Source organism: Pygoscelis adeliae, unplaced genomic scaffold (assembly GCF_000699105.1).
Source record: "Pygoscelis adeliae isolate BGI_AS28 unplaced genomic scaffold, ASM69910v1 Scaffold66, whole genome shotgun sequence".
NCBI lineage: Eukaryota > Metazoa > Chordata > Aves > Sphenisciformes > Spheniscidae > Pygoscelis > Pygoscelis adeliae.
This window is the reverse complement of record NW_008825167.1, coordinates 9,172,715-9,190,607: the sequence shown is the minus strand read 5'-3', so window position 1 is coordinate 9,190,607 and position 17,893 is coordinate 9,172,715. Positions and strand designations below refer to the sequence as shown.

The window sequence follows — 17,893 nt, the reverse complement described above, 5'->3', positions numbered from 1 at the left end:
GTCATGACTTTTAATCAGAAAGGTACTTCTGCACTTTCTAGGCACCCTAATGCAGCAGAATCTATACATATTTGTTTCTAAAGATTAATAATGGAATTCAGTTTAGAAAATTGAATTCTGTATTTCTAAGCCTGTATCATGAACCAAGACCACTGTCAAACATCACTGAGAATACACAGGCACTGACATCAACATGGAAATTGCATTGATGTTAATTAGTTAAATATACAGCAAAAATAATAATAGAAGAATGCAGACTTTGTATTTCTATTTTTTATATTTACTAGAGTCTTAAGTCAGATCCTCAGTGGCATAAAACATCACATACTCCTTTCTGTTGTTTAGAAGCTCAGACAGCAGTCTTGTTGCTGGGTCTACCAAAGGTTTTCCAATCATGTCTTGCCAATGTTATCAGCTACTGAATTTGTTCCTAACTGCCATGGTGTGATTACATTTGTTCCTGATGTTTTGCAGCTTGAAGAACTTGCAGATGAAAAATAGATATTTCATATACACCACTTATCAATGAACATTTTTTCCCCAGCAATAGAAGTAAGAGTTATTTACAAAAACTAGATATCCCAAGGCATGGTCTGAAAACAGGAGAGCAACCTTCTACATTTACATGTTTTATATCATCCCATAAATAAGAAAACTGCTTTGAAGTTAGTATCAACTCTGAATTACCAAGACAAATCAAAATATCATTATCCCAGTTTCAGAGAACTTACTGAATCCTTGGACAGACAGCATGCTATACAAAATGCTATTTAATTTTCACATTACTTTTTTTCCTTTTCTATTTGAGATTATAGAGACATAATGAAATGCAAAGACTACAGCAAACTAATTTGGAAGTCAATATGCATTTCTTTACAAAGACTTGTAGAGAAAACTGCAACAGAGAAAAGCAGACTGTACCATGCTGTTTGTAGATAGGAGGTTTCCTATAGATGTTATCTTTTACGCCAGTGTCTGAGGAAGAGGAAAGAGAAAGGAAAGAATAAAAGAGTAAGCAAGCAGTTCAGACCATGCTGCTCTTGTCTCCCCTCAATAACACTAAAATGCAAACACTTGAACAAAGACTACACATTCATTCAGTGATTTGTCATTCACTGGTTATTACCAGAGAATGGAGCCTTACCCATCATCTTTATATATTTAAAACATTGGCTATGCCTACCTATACAGCATAATCCCCCCTAAGTCCCTCAAAATGGTTTAAGACACTTCAAGTGGCATCCATTTGCTGAAACGTAGGTGGTTGTATCTGCACAACCAAGGTATACTTCATAGACAACAAAAAGAAATTGGCTACACTTGTCACTACTTAAAATAAAATTCATATACAGGTACAACAGACTACTATAATAGTCACGTTTGAAAAGCGACTTTTTCCATTAATTATGAAGAAAGTGTACATGCTCAGATATAGATGTTTTTACTGGAAATGCCCAATATTCTTATAGGAAATCCTATAGTTTGTCTGTATTTTGAGTTGTATAGCCTACTTGGCCTTCCAGGAACTTTTTGAAAGCCCCCAGAGCCGCAGTCCAGGGTTGCCATATCATGCTGTACAGACATCAGATTTACTTAGTACTACAGACCTGAGCAGATACTATTCCTAATTGTGGTGTGTTTACAGAAATGTTAACCCCAGAAGCTAAACATAAATAAACAAACTATTCCACTGAGCAGGTGGACGTGCTTAGCAGTCAAAAAGCTAAGCAGTGTGGACATAAATTTAATGTGCTTGTTGACTGAATGTGAACTTGAAAACAGTACAGTGCATGTGCAAAGACACAGCCACAGTGAGCTTCCCGGAGTTCTAAAGTCTTCCAGCTATTTTTAAAGTCTATGTTAATATGACTCTTTAATTCAGAGAGTAGATGGATAAGGTAAAAAACAAAACCAAAAACCGCTTCAGCCTTCCCTCCTGCACACAAATTCAACAGACCTATGCAGCCATGGCACTATAAATAATTGCATCTTTGTAGGCTTAATAACATTTGTCACTGTGTGCATTTTTTTTTATATACATAAGCACACAGCTCTCCAACTCCTTTATTTCTGAGACGAAGTTTAACAGGTAACAGATTTTCACTTATCAGACATCTTCTTCTCTTGCAGTTCGAAATTCACAAATCAATGCAAAAAAAAAAAAATTACATTCAGAAGAGAATAAACAGATGCCAGCAATTGAAGATCAAAAGCTAAGCAGTGAATGCCTACCTGGAATATGGAAATGCCTAGGAGCCTGCTGATAGACAGAAGGTGAAGATTTGCTGTCTGAGTACATGGATAAGCTTGGAGTGCTCCGACCACTTTCACTGCCTCCAAGGGGAAGAGCAAAGAAAGCAGATAAAAGAAAAAATGGAAAGCAAAGTAGAGTATTTCAAGCATAAAAGCTTGTTTAGAATGACTTGTTAATCCAACAGTTTTAAATATATGGTTTTTGTAAAACCCATTATTTTTCAGCACAGTGTATTGGCTCAGTCTCCAAACATCTCATCAGTAATGAATATCTGATAGATAATATCAGATTAAACTGCCCCACTTTGAAACTAAAGCTTCTCTTTTAACAACACTTTAATGAAGAAAATAAAAGGATAAGAACATCCACAATCTTGTAATGTGTTTGCATAGCCTTAACTGAATAACCTATCAATGAAGTTTTTGGAAAGTTTAATGCTATGGCTCATGGCTTGCCCCTGAAACCAGTAGTGAAATCATTTAGTAGTGTTTAAATTATCTCAAAGCAGGACTAGACCAAAAACCAGATGTTACAGTTAAGTCAAATATTCCTGCATATATCAGTGACAAAAACAGATGTTGAAATTTGATTCTTAATTGCAAACTTTTCGCACAGGTAACATGCCACAGCATTTTATATTTATGCAAACAAGGTTGGATTATCAAGTCATGGATCTATAATGCCATAGTCACTTCACCAAATTTCAAGATATACATAGGATTGATCCGTATTCATTTTTCCACTTGTCTTGTCAAATGCTCGTCAGGTGCCATTCATTTCCTTTTAGCTTATTTCTCCGAAGCACACTCTATGGCATTATAGTGCTGCTTGGCAAACAAAAAAGTAAAGCTCTACTTTTTTGGGACTTGTAAAATCCAATTAATTTACAGCACTGTTAAGCAACTGGAAGCCAAACATGACATTTATTCTAACATAAAACGGTTGTTAATTAGTTGTTATTGTTTTAGTGTGGATGGAGCACAAATTTAATGGCTAGTAACGATGAAATTATAGCAAGTTTTTTGGGGGTAAAGAAAGTGCAGCAGCTCAGAGCACTAGATCTGTAACTGAGTTCTGCCTTCAGGGGGGAAGTTTTATAACCATAAAACTACTGGATTACCATAACTGTCTAGGCCATGCCCATGGAGGTGGTCTCTGCTGAACTCTTGCCTCTGTTGACAAGCAGTGGACGCATAGTTATCGGTCTGTCACCAAAGCCAGCCTTGACGTGCACCACTGAGGTCAACTGGGTAGTGCCACTGAGTTCAACGGGAGCAGAAGCGGGCCAGACAAGGTCAGAAGAGTGTGCTGGGTATCTCATGACAATACACTAATACGTTCTAAATTTTGTGTCTGTTATTTTCACAGTTGGTGAAAACTTAAAACTCAAAAACTATTCACCCATTACCACTGTGTACTCAATAACAGTGATTATGCATTGAAAAAACTGTGATCAGAGCAGCTGAGAAATTGAAGTCACAACTGCACGTGATGATAGCCTATGGTCCTTCCAAAAAGTAAGGGAAGAATTGTAGCATTACTAAAAATCTGGTGCGTTACCACCAGCTTGCTGTCAAGTTGTCCTCAGACAAGGAACCAGATGGTTATCCAGTTTCTTGATTCCTGCTTTGCTCTTGGAAGGAGAGAAGTGGTAACAGGTTTTCACTTATTTTTCATTTATTAATTCCCTCTTTCTTTGCTGCCTGCTGCCCAGATGCTTGGCCATCCCTACTAAATGGAATAAGCCTCAGTGTCACTCCAAGTTTGAACACAAAGAGCAGTGGTAGAAACTTATTTAAGTAAGTTCCTTTACAACTCTAACAACCTTAAAAATCTTGATCCCAAAGGGATGTTACTATTGGAATTTTTTAATTTAGAAAGAAAAGGAAAGTTTTCAAGTGATTTTCACAGTGTATTAGTTCATCATTTACTTAAAATTAGCATATTATTAAAAACTCATATTCATATATGACGTGCATGAATAATTACTTCATTGAGCAGTGACCCCAAGGTGCTGGCATCATACGCCTGTAGAGAGTCATTCTTCAGGGATAGGGTAGGGTGTCAGCGGGGAATCGGGAGGAAGCATTAAGAGGAATAAACTTGTAAGAAAACAGGATGCAAGCACAAGTACCAGGGGACAGCAAATCTGCAAACCGCTCGATGCGAGGATCACCTGGGTGGAGAAGTTTGGAAAGCCAAACCTCTAACTTGCTCAAAAGGGAAGAATTAAGGATGAAATGAGGGAAAAGGTTCTTCTTGCAGCCCACTTGTACAAGCTGATGCACATTTAAATTATATTTATAACTCTGCCACTAATTTGGACAAACACAAAAGAGCAGTTGTATTTCACATTTTGCATACAAAAGTAAGTATTTAATAATAATAATGCAAACTGAAGACCCATGTAGAAGGTTCATGTGTAGGAACTCCAGTCATTTACTCCAGCCTATAATAAAAATCTCTAAAATGAGACTTCGCCAAGAATTTGTCTCTTTCAAGGTTTGCCTGGTATACACTGAATAAGAACTTAAATTAAGGTCTCAGAGAAAATAAAACTATCAGAGAGAGATGTTTTTCAAACTTTTGGTTTTGTCTTTTGCCACAAGCAGCTGCAGGCTGTGATCTGCTCTACTGGTCAGTGCAGGGCAAAAAAACAGAATCATGAACTCTTCCCTGGATTTTGTTTGACTTGGAAAGAATCTGGAAAGGTTTACTTTGAACTTGAGTGTCAACCACAAAAACTTCCTTGTGTCTTTTGGCTGCTGACAGGGTAGGCTGCTCTTTTAACCTTGTGTGTGTGAAGCCAGCTGACCAGAGCTCAGACCATGCTCCCTTTTCAAGCGATTGTTAGGAAAAGTATCACATTGTTTATACCTCCTTCCTAGTCAGCTTTTATCTTATCTGGGAGGATGAGAAATTTGATAACAAGTTACAGTAAGAGCTGTCCAAGTTTGGGATTGAACAACAAACAGATACCACTGGTCTATTGAGGGAGATGTCAGAGCCTACTCCCAAAACTGGATCCTTTAATATCTCTGCACATGGTGCATTAAGCTAGACAAAGTTTTCTGAATTTTGATGACTAATTCTTTTCAGGCTTTCAAAGCGAAAATGGGCTTTGGAAGCTGTGCTCCTGCACTAGAAAGGCAAGATACTTTCCACCACGTTTTAAGTAAGCATTTTTTCAGTCGGGCTCAGCACTTTATGCTCACTGACTCCATCACCTCAAGAGGAAGAGTTACACCAAGCGTAGGTATGTGGAATATCGCACCCTATGATTCGCAAGGGCATGAACTGTGAAGCTTTCTTGAAGCGAGGCTATCACAGGATTTATTTTGAAGACATTTTGAAGACAAAAATCCTTAAAAGAGCACAACCAAATCATTGGTCTGCATGATAAAGAATAGCTCATCCTATTACACTTCATGGGAGCTAGACTACAGTACACTGAAGAAAGAACAGGAACTCAGTAATCATATTTTTCGCTGGAAAAACGATGAACCATGTAATTCTCAGAAAGAATATGATGCAAACTCAATGAAGTCAAAAGGAAGATTCTGCCTGTTTTAATTTCCCTAGGGTAGTAACATTTCTGTCTCCTGGAAGCTTAAAAAAATATTTTTTACGACGATTGCGGAGTGCTGGTTTTACAAAGATTACTTCTAGTATTATTAAGCAGTGTATTATTTTTGGATTTAATAAAATTTTCTTAAATGAGCATGATTTCACTTTTTCAAAACTGAAGTGGCAACATTAACCTTGGTCTGGATACAAAGCAACTATTCGTACAATCCTACTCTTCCCACACTAACCACTTTGAAGAGAAAAAAATAGCACATCGACGCCCTCAAAAGGCTTCTCAAAATAAGGAAAAAATACAGTCTGCAACTCAGGGAAAAGAATTCAGAGAACTTGAAGAGGATGGGGGCAAATCTTCTGACTCCTTTTGGACTGAGACATTAACTCAGTGTAAAACAGTGGATAATCTATATAACCTCTGCAGGGGTCAGGATTACGTATGTAGGAAAATTATAAACAGGCTCGCCTGCCTCACAGAAGCGCTGTGAGGCACTGTAAGCTACTGCTTGCAAAATATTTGAGCTCCTTGATACAAAGTGCTGCAGAATTGCAATATATTATAATTTTGATCGCACTACTAATAATTGTTTGGGCACAAGGAGCTGACTTGAGGTTTTCATCCTCCAAACAGCAGCACAAAGTAATTGCTGCTGCTCTGAGTAACAGCAGGTAGCACTGAACAGAAACTCATTTTAACAGGAGTGCTGCTAAGCAACTGCAGGCGGGCTTTTGAGTAAGAGCTTTCCATGCAGTGAAATTGTGCACTGCAGCACACTGAAGAGGTTTTTCTTACTCAGTACATCAGGTTGGATAATATCATCCAAATTTAGAGGACAGATCAAAAAACTGTTCAAGCAGTGCCTCAGGGAATACCAGGGTGTGTGCCAGCCTTCCAAGAGATGTCGGGGGGGAGTGAGTGCTTGTGGGTGTGGGAAGGAGCTTTGCAGGTATTCTTTACAATGGCAATGATCAGTTTAATCTCATCAGCTTTTTCCTCCAAAATTTTCTCTCGGGGATCACATTTGGAAGACTCAAGTCTGATTCTGTTCCTGTTTATACCAGTGAAATTCAGCTGGCTTTGGGCAGAACTGTTTCTGGATGCATTAGGGCCCAATGAAGATGCATTAGTTATCTTTCCAAAGGCAATGAGCGCCTGCTATTCGAGTTTGCGTGTCAGACCTGTTCGTAAGTCTGGTTCTTGCAGAGGGTCACATCCTTTTCTGCAATGGTTATGACAGCAAGAAGAACAGTTTTGCTTTATTAAATCAAACAGTACATGAGAGTCAAGGACAGACACTGAAAATGTTTGGCATTCATCACTCATGTCTCCTCCCCACTCGTATTGTTACTACAGAGGACAGACAGGGGAAAACACATGTGGTAGCTGAATGTCTTCTTTTTCTGACATTTAACTAACTAGCTAAAAAAATAGCCCTTGCCTCAAAAGTTCGTGGCATTTCTCATTACTGTCTCACATTCGCAACATGGAGGTCATTAAAAGTTAATATCCACTGAAAAAAAAAAATTAATGGCAAGGAGACTAGACTCAGTTACTCTGTTTTATAACGTTATTTGCTAATCAGTGCAGGTATATTGATTTAACCAGCTTATCTGGCATAATTTTTGGTAATGCTACAAATAATATGAAGAATCCCTAAATGTAGGTTAGAAGGTTAGATAACTGATCATCCAATGTTGGATCCAATGTATAAGCTTGTTATAATATTTATTTAGCATCACCAAAATAGGGTAAACTGTATTTTAGAACAAATAGACTTTTAAATTATTTCCCTCCCTCATTTTCATTAGAAAATCTAATTCCTTCCCTCCACCCCTTTGAAAAACACTTAACACTCACTAAAAAAAGCAAAAATAAAACAACCCATCCCCACTCATTTCTTAAAACTTACACAGTACATCAAGAAAGCACTTGCACAAAATTAAGACAAATTTTATCCAAGTGGAAGCCATGCTTGCACAGACATAAAAGTGAAACACATCTGAATAAGTCTACAGTATCACAGCACGGTTTTGCATTCCTGGACCTTACCTTTGAAGAAAGGGATGTAATGATGTCTGAATGTAGATGTAGGGCTTGGGTGTTGGGGCAGGGAGATGCAGCTACTGGTACCAAGACTCTGAGTACCAGCTGGGGGCAACAGAGAGTAAGTGAAAATAAACTATTTAGTTCACTTACTGAAAGCCACAAATTACAATGCCATCCTTTTTTTCAGGAACATTTTCCTCCTGATGCTTAGAAAACATATCGTTTATATTTAAGACTTCATCTTTCTCTGGTTATTGCTAAAAACGTCACAGTGGCCATACTATGCGATTGGCCAAGGGACACAGGCTTTCTGCAGACAGAAAGAGTATCGTATAAAATGCTGATAATGTAATGCATCAGAAAATATTCCAGAAAAGGCACCACAAAAAGCATAGCTGCACTCAGGGGAAAATCTGCATATTCAAAAGCTGCAAGAGGGAATGATATATGCTCATAATGGATCTAATGAAATGAAATGGGGAGAGCCTTGTCTCTGCTGAGAACTGTGCTATGAGTGGGTCCAGTTCTCACTGCCGTCGGTGCACACTGGTAGAATTTAGTTCACAACGCACCAGGGCACTCAAGTGCATGGCTAATTTAAGCATTTGAAGAAACATCCTGAAGTTATTTGAGGTCTGAAAGTTAGACATGTGATTAAGTACTTTGAAAAACGTTCTCAGAAGTCATCTTTGTTTGCTTTGTTGTAATAATGTCCTGATAACATATTTTGGAGGACTAATGGCAACTATTAAAAGTGGCAATTATGATGACTATCTTCTAAATTTTCAATGAAGCTGTAAAACATTAGAATCAATTTGGAATGTCTTTCGTCTTTCCTCCTTGCTTTAACAGTGTGCAGCTAAGCTTAAGCATGACACAGCTGCCAGACCTTCAGCAGAGACTAATCTTTCCTCTCTTTAATAGATCTTTGATACTTGATCTCATTTCCACTTTGTCAAAGACTTTATCTAGTACAAATATTCAATTCCTGTAAAAATTGTTTGTTACCCATAAAATTTTCATTTCCACTGGAAAGATTAAGAACTCCCAATTTTCCAAACTAGTTTATAATTATAATGTATCCCCAATGAAATTAAAAGACACCAAGAAAGTAATACAAATGCTCTGTGTTTTCCACACAAATGATGGAGATAAATTAGAATGAATTTTGAACAATTTAGTTGACTATTTCTAAGGATAAAACTCTGTACAATGCCCAAATACAAATGGGCCTTTGCATGATGTCCCCATGCAAAGAGCAAAAGGGGGTGATCCCTCCTTTCTGTGCAACAAGAACAGCAACACAGCTGTCACTACAGCCCAAAGCTGCAATGAACATTGCTGTAAGCTTCTCAACTAAAGCAACTTGGCCTTCAAAATCCAGCCGTTAGAGCCACTAGTCACCCCTCCAGCTCTTGCACTGTGGAGAGGAGACACGGACTATAACCCTGCTGTACAGAAGGGGATACGAAGTCACTCAATCTTGGCTTTGTGTGCATTCACTGCTACCATGCTGCACCGTGAAAGGGCTGTGGATTGAATGTGTAGCTTCAGGCAGGATGGGACCAGGATTAAAGTCCTTTAAACTCTTCTATCTTCTGTTTACAGATACATAAAATCAATCTTTCTAGATGCTTGTTTTTGTTTTCGTAGATGCTCATTCCCAAAGCACTTGTTTCCTTTCTCCCCATGGGACTCTCTGTTCACAGTAAATAAATCACTGCAATGAACTGCTACTCCACCTTAAACCCCTGTCTACTGGAGTCTACCCTACTTACAACATAAGACAAAGTAGTGGAAAAATCTAGAGAATAAATAAGGCTGCTTTTCAATTACCTGGTCTGCTGTAATGCTGAGGAGAATGGGAGGTTGGAGTGTAGCGACCATAGCCCAGTGAGCCAGCAGAGCTAGGACTTGACGTCCTGTACTGCTTGAAAGATCTGTCATCTTGGTCACCCTGAGAGGAAGAGAGGAAATATATGTCATTAGGGAAGAGAAATAACTTCCAAAACAGGCAGAATATGCCATTTTACATGTTTCTGTGCTGTGTAGATGGAAGTTGATGCTGTCATAACACTCCTTGCAATCCCAATGAAATGAGGCGGCTTTCAGCCGTAAGCACCTCCAGCACAGTGTAACCGAAGGAGCTCTGCCACGTATCAGAGAACGGCCATGTTCCCAGGAAAGTCAGCACATACATGAATTTAAAATGACAATATAATTTGAAAAGAACATAACACTGTGGAAGTGTTGTTTCAGGACAGTATAATTCCCTGAACATACACGGGTGGGCGGAAGATGAGATCAGGTTAGCTTGATAGTACTACGGTCACTTTGCACCCATATGAACAGATGCATAATGGTTACAGGCAACACAAAAATCAGCATTTGTTGGCTTCTTTCCATCACAGAAATGACTGTGTCTGCTGTATAAATTGCCTAGCGTACCATATTACAACATGGTCATTACTAGCTAGGTAATTGATATAAACACTCATATATAGCATTAGCATTAATACTGCAGCATTGTGCAAAGCAAGTCATACAACCCATTTCCCACTAAACCCTTGGCTTCAACCACTTAAAACCATGTACACCCATTCCAAATATCTAGCTAAATTACAATTGCAATTTGCATGTAGTGTCTTCTTGACAGTAAAAGCATTACTAAGTGAATTAGATGTGGAAATTACTTTTTGTAAACTAGCTATAAAAGCAAATTCAAATTTCTTGTTTCTTTTAGGACAAGTGAGAATGGGCTTGAGTTAACTTCAAATTAGAACAAATCAATGTAACATGCAGATGTTCCCTTACGGAAAGTCATACTCCAAAAAATGCTTCCCCTCTCCTGCTCCAGTAGGAGTGAGTGAAGATAGGCTATACCATAGCAGGTGTTAGTCACTTGTCATGAATACTGGGACATCTTTAGGCATCTGTGTGACTCCCACTGAATCATTCATCATTTAAACACACAGGAGATCCTACTTAGCCCCATCATCATCTCCCAGATTCCTATCAGGACAACTTAATTATATCCATCCATTCATCTTTAGGTGAATGCAGTTTCCTATTTGGCTTCTCTGGGATTATCCTTGACTCCATAGGGATGTACAATCTTCTCCCATCATCAGTTTTTCTCCTCTGGTTCAGGTGTGCTCCATCCCTTCCACCTCACCCCAGACTCACTGACTGCATTTTCAAAAACGGAAAATCAGTTTTGTATAGTGGTAAGTACCATTATTGCTTTAATATCCATTTCAGAAGAAATTACACAAAAAACTGAGAACTGATGCCTTCCCAAGCATGCAGCATTCTGTAGGCATTCTGCCACCAACTCCTCTACGCCCAGTTTGAGATGTTTCCCTCCCGAAGTAGCTACATTATTTAATAATCACTCTAACCCTTGCGAAGAGATTTACAAGCAGTATAGCAATGTCTGTAGAAAGTCTTGTGATGATATTTAAATATCATAGGAGTGTTAGCTAATGGTCTATGATGTGTCCAATTGGATGAAAGTGGAATTTTCCTCTAATAAAAATCCCAGCAACAAAACTTGTGACAAGTTTGCAGATGACGATGCCTGAGCACCTGATCGTAGAATCATTAAGGTTGGAAAAGACCTCTTAAGATCATCGAATCCAACCATCAACCCAACACCACCATGCCCACTAAACCATGTCCCCAAGCATGTCCCTGATCGTGGACTCTTTAGAGAAAGACAGCATGGCAAAGCTGGATAACCTGGAGAATTCATATAACATGAATCACGGCAGCACCAACCTCCATGCCAGTGTGATTTCTGGAATTTAATAGTATGACTGTTTGCTAACCGATAGCTAATTTAAAGGAAATTATTATAATCTTCCAAAACACCAAGATTTCATATTGATTATTTCAGACCTTATCTTTTGCATACTTTGTGTCTCTGTAAGGAACGGTCAATCAAGTTCATGAAATCCAATATTAAATAAAGCATGTTTTTATTTTTAAACTATCAATTAAATTACATTTCTATTGGTTAACTTTTCTGTTTAACCAATGCTTATAGTGACAGTTGGTCATTTACAATCCTTAATGAAAATTTGCAATTCTCCACTGTTACCAAAATTTTGCAATACAGTTCTCTTAATGTAAAATTGGGATAATGGAGAAATTAGCCAGGCCTGTGATGCGTAACTGAGTTACTATCTGGGAAGCTATGTGAAATGCTTTTGCAGCTTCCAGGGTGATGTTTCTTGAAACAGTGACTGGCTTTGATCATTAATGCACATCAAAAAACACAGACCTAGAAGTTCAGGTATGTGCAAATGATTTAACAGTATGTGTGCACAAATAGTATAAATAGTTTAACTATTTGTGGAATAAAAAATAAAAAGAAAAAAAGAAGAGAAAGCTATGCCAAGCATTAATTCAAGTCCACTCACACTGGAAGCTTTAAATGTAAACATAAATTATATTTCCAAATGTAATTTATTTAGTAGAGCTTGAAGAAGTGACCACAATACAACCTTTATTTTGTAAAGCAGAAACATGGATGACAGTGGAGATAGATGCATACAGATGACAATCCAGAAGCAGAGCACGTATTCAACACAAGTAACACTGTAAAAAACATGAATTATAAAACCCCATGCACTGTAGAAGCAGGAGGCAAACCCCACATTTCAGACGCTGCTGGTTATCAATATGACCAGGTTATTCATCACAAAATGGGTCAGAACAGAACAAAGGTATTTGGGATTACCTCAGTAGGTGTTGGAGAGAGCAACTGAGGTGACTGCAAACAGCAACACACAACAAATTAGTGATACAAATTCATGCATGATGTTACTTGTGAGAAGAACTACTCTTAAAATATCACTATCCATGTATAACACGATAGAATTACAAAAAACACCTGTCAATTAAGTTAGGGCAATTTTTCTTTTTATTTTTTTTAAAGAAGTAAATAAGGAATAAGATCTAAATAATTTCATATAAAGCTTCTGTTGATTTCTTTACTACAAAATCCTGGGGTCTGGTGAGGCCAGTACTGTACCAGAGAGAGTGCTGCTAGTAGGGAAACTCACATTCAAAGCACCTGCCTGAAACTAGGCACAAGCCCTAGTTAAATCTACATTGAAGCAGCTCCAAAATCTGGACCAGAACTTTGTTGCCCAGATCTGGCTGTTCTAAGGGAAAGAAAAATATCGGTGCTATTTAATTTTTAAATAAACATAATGTAATTTGAAAATTTGCTGTTCGTTCATTTTCCTTTCAAAATTAAAGGCTAGACTCGATTAGTTGAGCAGAAATCTACTGAAACTATTGCAGCTGCAGGTGTAGCCAGGATGCTGAAATTTGGAAGACAGGATATACATACGTACAAATTGGGGGACAAGAGTCTGGAGAGCAGCCCCACAGAAAGAGATCTGGGGGTTTGGGTTGATGGCAAGCTGAATATGAGTCAACAGTGTGCCCTGGCAGCGAAAAGGGCCAACCATGTCCTGGAGTGCATCAAGCACAGCATAGCTAGCTGGCCAAGGGAGGTGACTGTACCGCTCAACACTGCACTGGTGCAGCCCCATCTCAAGTACTGTGTGCAGTTTTGGGCACCTCAATGTAAGAAGGACATAAAACTATTAGAGTGTGTCTAGAGAATGGTGACCAAGATGGTGAAAGGTCTCGAGGGCAAGACTTACGAGGAGCAGCTGAGGTCACTTAGTTTGTTCAGCTTGGAGAAAAGAGGTCTGAGGGGTGACCTCATCACAGTCTACAACTTCCTCAAGAGGGGCAGCAGAGGCTGGGTGCTGATCTCCTCTCTCTGGTGACCAGCGATAGGACACGAGGAAATGGAATGAAGCTGCGTCAGGGGAAGTTCAGATTGGACATTAGGAAAAGGTTCTTCACTGAGAGGGTGGTCGGTCACTGGAACAGGCTCCCCAGGGAAGTGGTCACAGCACCAAGCCTGTCAGAGTTCAAGAAGTGTCTGGACAACACTCTTAGTCATACGGTCTAGTTTTAGGTAGTTCTGTGAGGAGCAGGGAGTTGGACTTGATGATCCTTATTGATCCCTTCCAACTTGAGACATTCTATGATTCCACAATATTTTTTTTCCCTGGCAATATCAAGGACGTAAATATCTGGAGCATCATGAAAATGTGCATGTTGGATTGTGAGCACAGCCCAAAACCCCCTCCTGGTCTAGGCAAAACCCCCTCCTGGTCTAGGCACCTAGAAACAGATGACTGGACCCCACTTTTTAATTTTTTTAAGATATCACTGAGGTCTTGCTGACACAAATGCCTACATCAGCACAGACCTACCTGAGACAGCATTAAGCTGGTGGTGCAAACACTGTAGGTGTCTCCTACAGCCCCAAGGGAAAAGACCCTCATTCATGATGTGGTCCCTTTTATTTTCTGCTATATGTTTACTGAAAAGGGCAATGACTCCTGTTGTCCCAATAAATCCCTCCTGTTGTGGTCTCATCACTGAGCTACCCACTAAAAGCAGGTGACAGCAGCAATACCCTCTTTGCTATGATTTTATTTCTTTTTAGAGCTCAACTGCAACTACCTTCTATCCCAGTCCTGAAAGTGAGATGCTGAGGTACCTGCAGTTCACAGCCACTGGGTCCCAGCAAAGGCCGGGCTGCCACCAAGATGGGCAGTTTCACCGCACCACCAGGCAGTTGTCCTGCCCGCAGGTTCTCCAGTCTGAGTGATGGCATGGAGTCAGCTCACGCCAGGGGTTCAGAAACAACCTAAGCCCTACCACAGCCACACAGATGCTTGCTCTGACAAATGAGAGGAGCAGAAGCAAGTGGCCAAGGAGATGCTGAGGGCAGGCAGGGGAAAACTCCTTCCAGCAGCAGCACAGATTTATGCTGGGTGCAATGGTTTTATAACCATCACCTTGGAGTGGGTGCAATGAGTGAGTCTTCCCAGGAGCTGGGCGGAAGGCTTGGCACCTCTGCCAAGCCTAGATGTCACCTCTGCCAAGTCTAGATGTAAATGGGCAGCTGAGGAGGGCCACAAACATTATCAGCACCCACAAATTTTGACATAGAAAGGAAATGTTTATACTCCATAAGGTCAGGGCTAGCAAGCAGCTTTCAGTTTTGTGAATTCAGGAACCTAAATACCATTTACCTGAGAGTAGTACTGAGACTTTAGTAGTAGATAAGTGTAAGCCATAGCAGGACTGCGGCTATTATAAACAGTTTGGGTATTATTTATAGTACCCATTCACTTACACCTATAGAAAACAATGCAGACTTCCATTCTAGACCATATATATCTTGATAATATACCTAGTGTATATGTAAGAGGTTTGATTTGTAAAAAAGTATCTAAAATTATAAAAGAAATCAGAAATTCAAACAAAAGGTAGATATGGTTAGGGAAGAAAAGCTAACTTGCGTGACAGGAGTTATATACAAATATGGTTCACAAAAAACAGAATTAGTATTAGTAAGATTATGTTAAATTAGATTTCATTAACACAAGCTGCGTAATATTAGCTCTGCATATGAATAGGTTGAAATGCATGTGTGACGTGAGGATGAACTTTAGTAAGGGACAGTTGAAAGAAATATGTACATAGGAAAGTGATACCATTGTTGTGTTACCAAAATAACACGGAACACTAAAAAAAAAAATAATCATGAAAGACATTTGGCTTTGCTTCTGATTTTTGCATTATAACTAGCAATGGCTCCTGTTTCCTACCACATGCATGTAGGACTCCTCTCATAGGAAAACATATTTTAATTATGTGTCATCTGTTTAAAAAACAATCACAGAAAGCAATTCTTTAATTTCCACAAACTAAAAAGTGAAATGAACGTCTCGCTTTTGGAAGGCTAAAATGCCTTGTGAATGAATGGATGACATGACTCAATTAACTGAAGTTATAAAAATTTTTTTAAATATTATGCACATGTTTTAGTGTGTTCAGCAGCATGCTTAATGATGCACATAAAATCTCAATTTCATAGTAAAAAAAAATACCCATGTTTCAGTACCTCCCCGTAACTATGCCTGTCATCTGAAGAGTAACTGATATATGGAGAATAGGAGATCATATCTGGGCGGTCAATATTATAGATGGCTTTATTTTTAGGAAGAGCAGCCAAATCCCTGTAGTCAAGAATTTCATCTCCAAGCTTTGCCTAAGAAAAGGAGGAAAGAAAGCAATGAGAATAAGAAAGAATATGATCAGGATGCAATCAGAAAAAGACAGATTCATGTAGGTAGAAAAGTCATCATCACAGTCATAAACCACTTTTTCTGTTTGTGCATATTTAAATCTCTCATATTTACTACACAATGCTAAATATTACTGCTGTTTTCTTTTTATATACTGGTGCTTTCTACTTTTCTTTGTCACTCACATTTGGCTAATAGGAGTAGCATGGCATCGTTCCAGTTCCCTTGGTTATATCCTGCTTACTGCTAGCTCACAGAGACATGCGGGACAGATATTGTAGTCTTTTTCAGTCAAAACGCCCTTCATTTTAAAGTGGTTTCGGTGTGCAGGGTTCCCCTACCATAAGCTGTAGTGAATAATCAAATACATATTTCCAACATACACTCTCCAGATGCTGAAAAACATCAGTCAGGTCTTTAATTTTTTCCATTCAGCTGTGTCCCACAGCTTCACCTCCTTTCCTGACTATGTCTAAGTAGCCCTTAATTATAGGTCACAAACCAGCAGATGATGGATTTGCACCATGGTGGATTAGTTGGAAGATCACAGATGCCACTTAAGTAAAGTTCAAATCCTTTCATGAGACTCACACAGCCAACAGAGGGAAAGGGTTGTGCCGCTCCCCATTCTCCTCTTTACTATGCTTATTCCAAAAGTATAATTATCAAAATGCCACATTTGCAGAGATTATCCTTAGGATAATGGTAACTTGCACCAAAATGGTATCCAACACGTACTGTCTTGTAGGTATGATGACAAGCTGGCCACATCGAGAGTGGAGAAATGGGCAGCATAATTGTCTCATTCCCAGTTCAGGCTTTGCAGAATGATAAGCTCTTTTTTGGCAACAAAATGATAAATAAATCTCACTATTCTCTGAAAATCTCAGTATGATCAGCTGTAAAACTGTAATAATGTTTTCCACATGCAAAAATATGAAAGTATCCAGGATTTATGTGTGCAGTGATTATATTTTTTCTTAGTAGGAGCTAAGAAAAGTTCAATAGATTTTCCAGGGAAATTTTCTATTAGGTTATACAGGAAAAATTTAGTGTGACAACTTTAATTTATCCCTTTTTCTAAAACAACATATGAATTTGTGCAACCGTAAGCAACACAGAAAGGAGGAATATTCCTCTTAACTAAGAAAATGGAACAAAGCTGCCGTAACTATCACATATTCTCATCCTCAAAACTAATGAAAACGTGTATTTTAATCAAATATGTGATTTTTTAGTGATCTATAGATCTCACCTTCCTTGCAGCTACTTTAAGAAGCTAAAGAGCAATGAAATAGCCTCTTAATGAAAATACATCTCTCCCAACTGAGAAGCCAGTGGCAAGATCTGATGCAGGGACAGGTCACATAAAGATAAGGAGGAGTCTGTCCATCAGGGCTGTTCCAGGAAGACTTTGGGCAGCATTGTACCTACAAGGAAGGCCAAGGAGGCTGTGATAATTTCTTTTTTAATGTATCCAGGGTTGTGGAGATTATTCTAGTGAATCCAAAGAAGTTCAGAATTGGGAATATTTAAATGTGAATTACAGTAATTTTAGCCCCTATCTCTCCATGTAGAAGTGCAACTTGAGATCCTCCCACTAGACTTATCTAGTTACATAACTCCTTTCAGTTTAAATATCAAAATGTAGGCAAATTTGGATGAAAAACCACCTCAGAGATACAGTTGCTTTCTAAACACTTAATTCTACAAACATTCAGCCTACATTGATTTTTATTTTATTTGTTTCACCTACTTTAAAATATGTGAGTGTCGTGGTTTAACCCTAGCCGGCAACTGAGCACCACAGAGCCACTC

The 17,893-nt window shown here is 38.8% G+C and overlaps 1 protein-coding gene across 7 annotated transcripts in view; it reads right to left on the bottom strand.

Moving 5' to 3' along the window:
* ABLIM2 (actin binding LIM protein family, member 2) overlaps positions 1-17,893 on the bottom strand; it is a 117,437-nt gene that overhangs the window by 28,831 nt on the left and 70,713 nt on the right. For 3 of the 7 annotated variants that reach the window (XM_009328825.1, XM_009328827.1, XM_009328826.1), the window contains exons 10-14: positions 15,892-16,038; positions 9,720-9,840; positions 7,887-7,985; positions 2,233-2,334; positions 922-975 (exon numbers count right to left, since the gene is read on the bottom strand). In XM_009328825.1, the coding sequence (XP_009327100.1) occupies positions 922-975; positions 2,233-2,334; positions 7,887-7,985; positions 9,720-9,840; positions 15,892-16,038 (523 nt within the window). The remainder of the gene's footprint in view (positions 1-921; positions 976-2,232; positions 2,335-7,886; positions 7,986-9,719; positions 9,841-15,891; positions 16,039-17,893) is intronic. The other 4 variants (XM_009328828.1, XM_009328829.1, XM_009328830.1 and 1 more) reach the window with 2 other exon arrangements.